This window comes from Mustela putorius, unplaced genomic scaffold (assembly GCF_011764305.1).
Source record: "Mustela putorius furo isolate JIRA1106 unplaced genomic scaffold, ASM1176430v1.1 tig00000450_pilon_pilon_pilon, whole genome shotgun sequence".
In the NCBI taxonomy this organism is placed as follows: domain Eukaryota; kingdom Metazoa; phylum Chordata; class Mammalia; order Carnivora; family Mustelidae; genus Mustela; species Mustela putorius.
This window is the reverse complement of record NW_025421385.1, coordinates 22,504,879-22,517,272: the sequence shown is the minus strand read 5'-3', so window position 1 is coordinate 22,517,272 and position 12,394 is coordinate 22,504,879. Positions and strand designations below refer to the sequence as shown.

The 12,394-nt window shown below is 46.6% G+C and overlaps 1 protein-coding gene across 5 annotated transcripts in view; it reads left to right on the top strand.

The window, feature by feature from the left end:
- Window positions 1–12,394, top strand: part of LOC101686176 — a 206,216-nt gene that overhangs the window by 169,325 nt on the left and 24,497 nt on the right. For all 5 annotated transcript variants that reach the window (XR_006606817.1, XR_006606816.1, XR_006606819.1 and 2 more), the window contains exons 39-45: window positions 3,148–3,297; window positions 4,389–4,442; window positions 5,110–5,277; window positions 8,414–8,566; window positions 8,820–8,951; window positions 9,592–9,744; window positions 11,157–11,366. Coding sequence is in view for 1 of the 5 variants with exons in the window: in XM_013056673.2 (XP_012912127.1) it covers window positions 3,148–3,297; window positions 4,389–4,442; window positions 5,110–5,277; window positions 8,414–8,566; window positions 8,820–8,951; window positions 9,592–9,744; window positions 11,157–11,366 (1,020 nt within the window). In the remaining 4 variants the exon portion in view is untranslated. The remainder of the gene's footprint in view (window positions 1–3,147; window positions 3,298–4,388; window positions 4,443–5,109; window positions 5,278–8,413; window positions 8,567–8,819; window positions 8,952–9,591; window positions 9,745–11,156; window positions 11,367–12,394) is intronic.

Below are 12,394 nucleotides of genomic sequence, written 5' to 3'. Positions count from 1 at the left end.
TATAGCAGAGTTCAGAGGAGGACATTGAAAAGGAAGACAGGGTCAGCTGCTGAATGGCCTTGTAGGCAATCCTTAGGAGTCTGGATTTTATCCCAGAGTCAGTAGAAAGTCACTGAAGCATTTTGATGATATTTTAGAAATATCATCAAAACACCTTGTGTGCGCCTGATATTAGATCAATTATGAGGGGTTCCAAGATAGAACAAACCACAGAAGTGCATTTTGCTCCCAGCAAAGCCAGACTTTTTCCATAGCAAGGCCTAGTACCTGCCATGCTTCACCCCAGGCTGGCTCTCCAGAAGAATCCGGTGATTTTCCAGCCAGTGCCATTCATCACAGTTCAGGTTTAACTGTTGGTGAAGAAATCAGCCCACTGGAGGACATGGTCTTCACTCTGTGTATGGAAACCAAGGATCTGCCCTGAAGTTGAAAGATGAACCTACTTCATGCTGCATTTTGACACAGAGCTGACATTTAGTGAACCAGGAGGGCAAGAGTAGGTTACAGAAGAGCTTTTAAGAAACACAATAAGAAAATGCAATTTCTCTGGACTCTGGAGATGCTCAAGGGGGTCCTGGCCATTCCTTCACCCCTGGTGAACCAGAGGTAACTCCCCTTACTGGGTAAAGTGTCACACTGGCTAAGAGGAAATGGTAGAAGGCCATTGAGGTTCAAGTCTACCTTGCTGCTACTATGGCGGCTATGGTGATACTGGTTTGAGAAGGGTTTACCCTGCTAAAAAGCTGTTGGAGGCCTTACTGGCATGCTCAGGTCCAGACACTGCTGTCCAGGACAGTGGGAGGTGAGTCACTGTGGCTGATTCCAAGCCCTGGCCCCAGCCCACCAGATGGGGTCACCAGCCACATCGTGATGGCCTTGAATGTGGTCTCACATTCAGGCTTTTCAATGTTTCAGGCTTTCATCATATTCAGTCTGGGAAGTATTTCCTTTGTCATTACTAAATATCATAGCCTTGACCCTGTCACTATTAAGAACTCAAGGGCCTTGGTTCCCCTTGCCTTGATGTCAGAAGATAAATCCACTTGTCCTACTGCTCATTTTCCAGAGCGGTGTAGATTGCCCTCATGCCCGTTCCCTGTGAGGAGCCCCCAGGGGATGAAGGAGGGATGCTGAGTACCTTGCCCTGACTGCCTGGCTCCTCTTCATTATATCCCCCATGAACAGAGGGCCTCCCTATGGTTTCCATTCTGCATCTCTTCAATGCACCCAAGCTGCTGTGGCTGTTGATATTTACAAAAGCTTTACTATCTTTTTTTTTTTTTTTTAAGATTTTATTTATTTATTTGACAGACAGAGACCACAAGTAGGCAGAGAGGCAGGCAGAGAGAGAGAGGAGGAATCTGGCTCCCTGAGGAGCAGAGAGCCAGATGTGGGGCTCCATCCCAGGACCCTGGGATCATGACCTGAGCCGAAGGCAGAGGCTTTAACCCACTGAGCCACCCAGGTGCCCCCCTTTTCATTAGGGTGTATATTTTCATATATAATTATCTTAATTGTGTGTACATGTTATGATTATATTAGAAAATAGGAATATGATGTATTAGAAAATACACTCATTAGTTTACCCTCACTGATAACTCCTATTATTATGTTGGCCTATTTCCTTCCAAACTTTATCATATTTTTAATTCATTAACTTTTTAAAATCAAATTAGATCATTCTATATGCCCTTTTATTGCAGTGTTCTTGTTTTCAATTGAGTACATGTTATCAACATGTTTTCTTATCGATACACGTTATCTGTCCACATAATTTTTGGTGGCTGTCTAGTATTTCGTAGTATAGACAGGTGAGAAAGATTCAAACTATTTCCCTTTATTGGGCACTTTTGGTCATTTCCATTTGTTGGAAAGCCTTACTTATATTTTTGTGTGTCACTTCTATTAGCCCCTAAAGATGAAGTTCTGGAAGAGGAATCACTGGGCCAAAGGGCATGAACATTTTAAAATCTTTTCACAGATACAGCTAGTCTGGCCTCCAAAATGCCACCCTGATTTCCCCTGCCATCAGCAGTGAGTGCGAGCCTCTCTCCTCCCTCCCTCCGTCCTGGGTTCTGTCACTGTTTGCCATCTCTGCTAGCTTGTCTCAGTAACTCGCCTTGACCAAGCCTGGCTGGGCTTTCTCTGGAGGTTGGTGGGGGCACTGAGGTTCACTGATAGGACAGTGTACTGGCCCTCATGGGGACACAGGACCCGCCCCAAACCAGAAACTTCTGTAGCACCCTGCCAGTGAGCCTGAAGCCCTCCTGACTCTACAAGTGTTGCAGATAAAGCTCATGTACGCATGTGGGCTGGGTCGTGGAGCAGGCCCCCTAAGACACCCAGATACACACATAGACACACTCACTGATACAGACAGGGACACACATAGACACAGAGACATATAGAGACTGTCACAGAGACATCCACGGAGAGACACAGACACACATATACATGTATTCTAATAGATCCAGACATACAAACACATCCACAAAGGCGCAGAGATGCACTCACTGAGAGAGACACAGAGACACACACGAGCACTTACCTGGTCATGAATTCTCCCTGCGGAGTCTCCGGACCCTGTTCCCCAGAAGGAGAGTGGACCTTACTGCCAGTGCACACACTGGCCTGAGGGACGGTCCAGGGCGGCCGTGTGGGGGTGTACTAGCCGGACTGTCTGTTCACGTGCATGTGAGCGCCCTCCACAATGTGATGTGGGGCCCGACGTGGGAGGGCAAGGCGGTTATACTGTAAACTACTGGTTGGTGACCAGCTCTCTCCAAGTCACCACATTTCAGCATAGAACCCAGAGTAGTCCAAGAATGATCAAGTCAAACCTGGCCTTCCAAGGTACTTCAAAGATCTATTTTTCAAAGTAGGAGAATTAATATTTTCTTAGTTTGATTTACGACCCTTAAATATCTAGGGTACTTTGGTACGTGGCATGCAGGTGTCCATTTGTGCTCTCATTCCTGCCCTGCATATACTGAGAGAGCGGACCCGAAGGAGAGACTCGCAAGGCCAGAACCCATGTTTTTCCGTGGCTGAGATATGGACCTGGGTCTGAGAGCCAAGGCAACGTGGGCCCTGGCATGTGAGGCCTTCCTGCTGGAGTTGCTGTGAATAATGCCCCTTCCTTTTCAGGTCACGTTCAGGAAAGACCACTTTGAGGACTGCCTCCTTTCCTTGGGTTGCGATGTGATGGCAAGAGAACGCAGCAACTTCGAGAGCTACTCCATGTGTTACGAGCATGTGTTGGAGCACGCTCGGCAGAAGCTCTTCCAGAAAGAGCAGGTATGTTCCCAGGGAGAGAGGACGTGTGATGGGGTAGGTGTGGGGAGGGAGGGCCAGGACTCACTCTGAAGAGGAGACTAGAATGGGAAGAGGGAAGTGTTCTCACACAAGAAGGGCAGGTGAGGGACGCCTGGGTGGCTCAGTTGGTTGGGCAGCTGCCTTCGGCTCAGGTCATGATCCCGGCGTCCTGGGATCGAGTCCCACATCGGGCTCCTTGCCCTGAAGGGAGCCTGCCTCTCCCTCTGACTTTGCCTGCCACTCTGCCTGTGCTCTCTCTCTCTCTCTGACAAATAAATAAATAAAATCTTTAAAAAAAAAAAAAAGAAGGGCAGGTGAACAGTACCCCTCAAAGTCTCCTCTCACTGGTTCATTTTCCTGGGCTCTGGTATTCTCAGCTGCAAGGGTGATGGCCCAGCAACACCAGGCTGTGTGCTTTGGAGGTGTCTAGTGGGGAATATAAGACATTGGTGAAAAAGGAGTTGCCGCCCCCCACCCCGGGAAAATGCATAGCTGACCTGAGCAAACACAGAGTACCTTGTGCTGTTCCTGGTCTAACAAAGAAGCCACGATCCTTGAGTAAACTCTGTCCTCAGGGTGTAAATCATGGGTCTCACTGTTGAGACTTCCTTAAAATGAGGTCCCACTAGTGGGATTAGTGGGATCCAAAAGTCACTTCTCCTGTCCGAGATTACACACTGCTTTAAAACGGATTGCATCAGAGGTTCAATGTAATATTACTTTTTACCTAAGAAAAGTGCTAAAGTCTGAAAAAAAAAAAAACAAACACATCAAATGAAGCATTCAAATATCCAAGGGGTCTTGGCTTCACCCCCAGTTTGGTTTATCTCTATAGCCAAGTCTTCGTCATCAGTGTGGATATCTGGAAGTGAATGCTATCTCCGGATCTCATGTTAGGTATCCTAAAGTCCAATGGGGCAACAGGCAGTAGGGCTCCAGAGGGAGCCCAGGGATCTGAAAATGAAGCTCCATCCACACAAACAGGGGGTGTGTGGAGCATGTTGAGGTAAACTGAGGCATGGCTGGAAGAATAAATGTTTCAGTTTGGTTGTGCACTGTTTTCTCCTCTTCAGGAATTAGATATTATCCGAAGAGGTTCAGATCCACCTGAAGACAACGCTGGTCAGGTAGGTCCATTCTTCCCAAAAAGCTTCTCTTTCCCAGCTCGCAATCCACATTCTCAGCAGTAACCAGACAGGGGACTTCCTAGTGTCATTTTCTTGTGCCCGCATCAAGAGTGGCCTGGAGAAGTCTCATTGATGAAGATACTCTGCGGAAACAACGGAGGAGGGTGTTTTCACTTTTTAAAGCAATAAGGGCATTATTCTTAGTTTTGGGGTGGTTTTTGTTATTTTTTATTGCTTTGATTTTTCTTTTTTGTTGTTATTTTTGGGTTGGGGTTGGGGGCTTCGTTTGTTTTCTTTTGAGGCCAGGTTAAGTGAATTCCAAAGAAAAGGTATTTAGGTTGAGCTGTCAAAGAAGGCCCATTTGGAAATGGAGACAAAGACAGCTGAAGTATTGTATCCAATTAAGAAGTGTTAAGTGTGTCTCTTCTGGGGTCATTCATTCAACAACCATTCATTGGACACCTACTATGTGTCTGGCACTGTTCTGAGACCCCTAAACCAACCTTGGATCCTTCGACCCCTATTTGTACAACAGGATGTTTGCTTCTTTCATTAGAGTCAAAGTAGAAGAATAGATCTGACCCCGATATACGAAGAACTATTCCATAGTAGCAGCCGTTTGGATTGCTTGAGTTCTCTTGCATTCAAACAATATTTCTGCCATTAGGTTGCAGAGCTCAGTCATACTATGATCATGGAAATCACTGCTCTGAGAGCTCGACTCACAGATTTGGAAGAGGAGAATCTGAATCTCAACAAGCAGATCAGAAAAGAAGTCCAGGAAGAATATGAAGCATTAGTCCGAGCTCTGTTTGCAACATGCCTGCACATAAAAGTAAGTGACATGTGTTGGACATCTGGGCGGCCCTGTGGAAGCCAAGGGTAAGTGACCTCCACAGGCACTACGCATACAGCAATGGAGGACAGAGTGGGCTGTGCGGTAACAAGAGCCTCCAGGGCCCAAGAATTCTCCGGTGCTCAGTGTTCACGGCAGGGAGAGGTCAGTAATGGGTTGTCATTGTTTTGCTATGACAGGCACTGAATTTTAGACAATTTAGATAGTTGCTGTTTTCATCACTCTGTGGCCGGCTGCCATTGCTGCCATCTGATTGCTTTTTTAAAATTATTATGTTAGTGACCATACAGTGCATCATTAATTTTTGGTGTAGTGCTCCATGATTCACTGTTTGCATATGACACCCAGTGCTCCATGCAATCCGTGCCCTCCTTAATACCCATTACCAGGCTCACCCATCCCCCCACGCCCCTCCCCTCTAAAACCCTCAGTTTGATTCCGAGAATCCAGAGTCTCTCATGGTTCATCTCCCCCTCTGATTCCCCCCCTCTTTTATTTTACCCTTTCTTCTCCCAATGTCCTCCATGCTATTCCTTTTGTTCCACAAATAAGTGAAACCATATAATAATTGTCTTTCTCTGCTTGACTTCTTTCACTCAGCCTAATCTCTTCCAGTTCCATCCATGTCGATGCAAATGGTGGGCATTCATCCTTTCTGATGGCTGAGTAATAGTCCATTATATATATGGACAACATCTTTTTTATCCATTCATCTATTGAAGGGCTCTTTCCACAGTTTGACTACTGTGGACTCTGCTGCTATGAACCCTGGGGTACATATGGCCCTTCTTTTCACTACATCTGTATCTTTGGGGTAAATACCCAATAGTGCAATTGTGGGGTCATAATTTTTTGAGGAACCTCCACACTGTTTTCCAAAGTGGCTGCACTAACTTGCATTCCCACCAACAGTGTAAGAGGGTTCCCCTTTCTCCACATCCTCTCCAACACTTGTTGTTTACTGTCTTGTTGATTTGGCCCATTCTAACTGGTGTAAGGTGGTATCTCAATGTGGTTTTGATTTGAATTTCCCTGATGGCTAATGATGATGAATATTTTTTCATGTGTCTGATAGCCATTTGTATGTCTTCTTTGGAGAAGTGTCTGTTCATGTCTTCTGCCCCTTTTGTCACTTGAGTATTTGTTTTTTGGGAGTTGAGTTTGAGGAGTTCTTTATAGATCTTGAATACCAGCCCTTTGTCTGTAGTGTCATTTGCAAATGTCTTCTCCCATTCCATGGGTTGCCTGTTTGTTTCACTGACTGTTTCCTTTGCTGTATAGAAGCTTTTGATCTTGATGAAGTTCATTTTTGCTGTCGTTTCCCTTGCCTTTGGGCATGTGTCTTGCTGTGGCCAATGCTGAAGAGGTTACTGCCTATGCTCTCCTCTAGGATTTTGACAGATTCCTGTCTCACATTGAGGTCTTTCACCCAATTAGAGGTTTATTTGTGTATGGTGTAAGAGAATGGTCAGATTTCATTATTCTGTATATAGCTGATTGCTGTTAAGGGAGGGTAGGGGGCATCTTCTCCAAAACCCCAACAGTTGATATCACTGTTTAGTCTATTGAGTGCAACCCTCCAAAGAGGAAAGTGCAGTGCCCTGAGCCAGGCCAGACCCCAGTGTCAGTAACAACACGCACCTCCTGAAGGCTCACTGGGCAGATTCAGAATTTGAATTCACTTTCAGAGGGGTTTTCAACGTATAAAAATGCTGACCACCCACATCTAGTGTCTCTCACATCCAGTGTCTGGGAGCTGCTGGACTGTCAATGAGGGTCGTCCATCCAGAGGAGGAGTGATGGGGTGCCCCTGAACCCACAGCATGGGATGGGGGAGGGGGAAGCCTGTCACTTTCTTATCATGCCTGAGCATCATAAGACAGAGGCCCCATGCCTAAAATGGGCCATCACAGGGCCTAGTCCAACTGCCCCACAAATGTGAATTTCAGTACAAACTTGCCTCCTCTCCTACTATCAGATGTTTTCCAAAGCCAGCCCCCAATGTGCCCTTACTTCATTGTCTCTCCTGGAACATTCCAGCTGTGCCTGAAGTTGTTCCATTGAGAGGAGCTTCCACCAGGGCTCTGCATTGGTGGGTATCAGAGAAGATTGAAGATTCCTTCCTACTTATGAAGGATCCATAAAATACCAGTGCTTACAAATATTATAGAGTCAAAACCAAAATGCACTGGGCCTGGTACTGCAGGAGAGGGATGAACAGACAGTGAAGTCCAGAATTTGCTAAGTCATCTCTCGGGTATGAAATTATTGAAAATATTCTTAAGGTTTTTTTAACTTATGCCAGATTCCTAGATGGAAAGTGGATTCTCTACTAGTGGATTCTCTCGTGTGGAACTAAACTAGTTCCACATGTCCCCTACCCCCTGCCAAATCAGAGAGTCCCTGTTCTACCCCAGGGTCCCAAGTGGGTGGTGAAGCTTTGGCTGTGTGGCCAACAGCCTGAAGTCTTGCCATGACTGCCCAGCTGGACAGTATCCTCCTGCTTTCCTCTCCAGGGAAGTGGTTCAGAGATGAGAGGACCCCCCTTTCTCCCCTCACCCAAGGATGCAGGGTCTGTAGTTGTATTTAGCGATGATCAAGCCGTCCCACCACAAGTCATTATCCATAAGCCATTCAGAACAGGCTGTGTCATAATGAGATTTCTGCTGGAACCTAAATGGGAAAGTGGCCAGCCTGATTCCTTCCTCTACTTTATCTATTTTTAATGTAGTTCCTCATTAGTGGCTCATCTATAGTGTTTTATCTGGTCAGATTCTGCTGAGTCAACCTGATAGCAAAATCCGTAGGTTCAAATTCTCAAGCAACCTTTCGGGAAAGGAGGGGTGGCTCAGTTTTCTACCTGTGACCTTCCACTTTTCTATCCACTCAACTTACCTCAGCACTGACAACTTGGACTCTAACGTGTGTAGGGTCCACAATCCCTGTGGATTGTAGACAATGGTAACAGGGCTGCTCTTGAGACTTCCGATAATTCCTGATAGAATAACGGAGTGGATGATTTTTCCATGTAGAATCATTTCTGAAAATCAGGTTTTAGAAGGCAAGATGACTCTTCCTCCCCTGCTCTTCCTGAACTTGAGTCTGCAATTTGCAGGAAAAACTGGATGAGAACCAGATTAATTTGATCCAGAAAGTGTGTGAGCTCATCGGCGAAGTAAGAACAGAAGGGATTGACAATCTGAAGGGCCTAAAGGAGAAATGGGGCTCTGCCAGACCCGACGAAGGAATGAAAGAAAACCTAGCCAAAGTACGTGATTTCATTTAGCAACGGGATCCCGGCATTTCATCCCAGCATCTGACCCCGGGCTCACTCTGTATGCATTCCAGTCTGGTTCCCCCGAGAAAGCATTGCATCAGGCATTTAAAAGGGGGCGCTGGGGGCTGCCTGAACCATTGTGTCATCCTCTGGAAGGCAGGGCGCTGGTGTTAGGATTTGTGCCCTTCCCTCCGGGGAAGAGTGTTGAAGGCAGCCTTTTCTGAAAGTGAGCTTCTCTCGGCAGGAGCAGCTGCAGGCTCTGGAGCAGGACAGCAGCAGCCTGGCTGCGCTGGTGTGCAAATTGAGGAGCCTGGGCCACTGGAGGCTGGCGGTGCAGCAGGCTCGCTTCCAGCGCCAGGTGAACAGGACGGAGAAGGTGAGCTGGAGGGGAGGGAGGCCCCGCCCAGCAGGGCGTGGCCAAGGTGGGTGGTGCCCGACTTCCTGGCCGGTAGATGCTGCTGGGGGTACAGGTGTCGGTTGACAAGTCCAACCCTCTTAAAGGATCTGGGGGTTGGGGAGTTTTCTTGGGAAGTGGCAACGTGTCAGAACTTCAGAGAAACAGGAAAGAGCCCGAAGCAAATGGCAAAGAAGCAAACGGGAGAAGAGATGAGAGAGAAATTAGCAGGAGGGAAGGGCAAGGATGGAGGGGGCGGCTTTACCGGGCTTGAGGCCGCCTCGACAAAATCCACTGCAGAGCTTTGAGTCTCGAGCATGAGTATCTGAGGAAAATGAAGTAAACAAAATAAATAGAAAACCAACCTCAAGACAAATTGAAACCAAAGCACGGAAAACTAGTAGTTTGGACATTTTCACTCAGTGTTTCAGCAAGTCCTAATTTACTCTGATCTGGAACACTGTCCTTAAGTGAAGACACACAGGAAGTGACTGGTGGGGGCTCCTTGCTACCGGAAGCTTTAAAAACTGTGGATAACCGAAGTGGTCTAGAGATGCTTATGAAACTTAAATTGTGGAAAGGAAACTTATTTCCTATCTCACTCGGTTTGGGACATTCACAGGAAGCTCTGCAAAGTAAAAAAGAGTGCTTGAGCGTCCAGCTAATGGCAGACCAAGAAGTGGTTTTACTTCGTCAACAGTTACGGGGTCTAAGGCAGGCCCTGGCCAGGGCTCAGGCCGACAACGCCAGGATGCTCCGCATGCATGATAACCAGGTATCTGAGCCCCAGGAGCCCTCTCCCTGCCTCTCTCTGAGCTCGCTCTGCAAAGCCTCATGTGGAGTGGAAACAGCACCATAGGCTGCCTGGTACTGTGAGCCTGGTTCAAGCACAGGGCAGGGCCAGAGAACCAGCGCGCAGACCTCAGCTTCCCTTCTCCCTCCTCTCTAGCCCAGCAACCAAGGAGAGTGGCCAAAAGGCTTTTGTTTTTGTTCATACTTGGCCAAGGCGGGCAAGTACTACCCACACAAAAGATCATTCTTCAGTGTGTAGTGTGTACGTGTGTGTTTCTCTGAGGATCTTATTACCCAGAGGGCATCTTGGGGTGCAGGTCTCTGCCCTTGACACAGACCTTCCATCTCCAAGCACACTTTCCATTGACAGCAACCTTGTGCACACGGAGTGTGGCCCACCCGTCAGCGCTATTCCCCAAACTAAGAGTCTTGGGTCTTTCCCGGATGACCCATTCCAGAAGTTGCTGCTCAGTAGGGGCTGGCCCCGAAATAAAGGTTTAAGCTCTTGATAGCTGTACCAACTCTCCAAGCATGAAGGAAGCAGAAAGACCCTAGGTTTAGAGAGAGAGGAGCTCAGGTTAAAGGAATGCTTGGGAAAGCTGGGCATGTTTAAAACATAGCATATAATTTGTTCCTTCCGGACCCTATATCCTCCATTATCATGCACCAGGTGAATGATGGTGTATAATTATGTAAACTGTAGCATCACCGTACAAATAATATTAGTATTAGTATTATAACTGAGTTTGACCTTCTGGTGCCTAAGGTGCTACTGATAAAAAAATTTCAGAACAGAACCAAATGATTACTAGTCTTTTCCCTCTTAACCATCTGGAACCTGGCTTCCCCAGAGCTATTTTGGAAGTCAAACCAGAGGCAAGATCACAACCTCCCTTGCCCACTCACTGCAGCGTTAGGTCACACCCTCTCCTGGGGCTAACCCTTCCCTGCTATTTCGTGATGAGTGCTCAGTGAACTGCACGTGTAGCTTGTGGTAGATACAACTATGCGATTAATAGGCTAAGTAACATACATATCATCGTCACATTTGGGCACTGAAAGTTGGAACTGTTTGACTGGTATTGCTGTACAGTGGCATTACTACTTGGCTGGATTTTCTGGTTTGTTCCTTTTGCTGTCTCCCTGACTATATTGCCTCACGGCTTACAGTAAATGCCAAGGTGGCGTAGATGCTGGTAGTCTTGTTGTCAGCTAGTAGCCCAGAACCAAATGGCTGGGCTCCATGACCCTGAGCCCAGGAGCTCGCCACAGGGTCTTGCCCTTGGGCCCTACTGGAGGGGATGGTTATCCCGTTGGGCAACTTCTCATTCCGGGTCTTTTGCTGAGAGGAAAGACTGCGCCTTCTTCAATTTCTTTGCCCTTTTCCTGCCACAGGCTCAACTGCTGAGAGAGCTGCAACACAAGTTGACCCAGGAGGCTCGCCACCGGCAACAGATGGATCTGATGAAAACCTCCAGCATGGAGAAGCTCCTGGAAGACATGGAGAAAAAGGAACAGCACCTGCAGCTCCTGACAGAAGCAGCTGAGAGGGCTTCCAGGCTGGGCCAGCTTCAGCAGAAGAGAAGTCAGAAAGAGCTCCAACAGGTAACTCCAGAGAGAGGGAGCGGCCCCTCGGAAGCCAAGCGGGATGCACCAGCCAGAGCTGGGGCCTTCTTCTGGAATTTTCCATGCCTCTGGCGTCCCCCACCTTTGTCATTTCTAGGCCCACCAGGATAATGGGAATACTTCTGCCCACACTGAGGTGATGCTCAGGCTGCTAATGGTGAGAGGATGATGGCTTCACTGCCCCGAGGCCCAGAATCTTGGTGCCTTTATAACCCATGTGACAAACATGTTTCCACTTGACTATAATTTTTGAACTAGGGAGCCTTTAGAAAATTCCAATGGTAATCTGGAAAAGCAACAAGTATTATGGAAGCTATGAGAAGAGGATTTTATTCAAGGTATTTCTGGAACATCAGAGACAAAAAGGAAAGGCAAATGTGATTTCCAGACACAATTTATTTTTGTTAAATAGAGCCCTACAGTAAAAAAAAAAAAAAAAAAAAAGAGGAAGATACAGCAGACGCAGGCATGGATTAATGCAAGTTCTAACAAAGGAGACCACAGAATGTAATCCAATACAAAACGCAAAAGAAGTAGCACCTTCCAGAACAGGCATGTCTTATACATTCACTGAAGGAATAAATCACTTAATTCACCAGAGATATTAGGAAACTGAAGTTGGAAAGTTAAATTAGATTATTGGCCAAGTGTTTCAAGTGCTTAAGGAGGAGATCAATGAGAAGTCTACAAAAATAAATGACAAAAATTAAAAAAAAAAAGGGATCAAAATTAAACTGAGGCAATGCTAGAGAAAATATTTGTGGAGGAATGGAGAGAAAAATGGGTAGCTTTAGAATAAAAGAAATTTAGAATTTCACATTTATTTTGTGAAAACTAAACTGTGATTTGAATCCTTAAGAAAAATTTGGTGTCACATATTTGTCTTTCAAATCATGCCTTTCTAAAAAACCACCTGATAATAAGGCATTAGGGGCACCTGGGTGACTCAATCAGTTATATGTCCTACTGGATCTCAGTTCTGGTCTTGATCTCAGGGTCATGAGTTT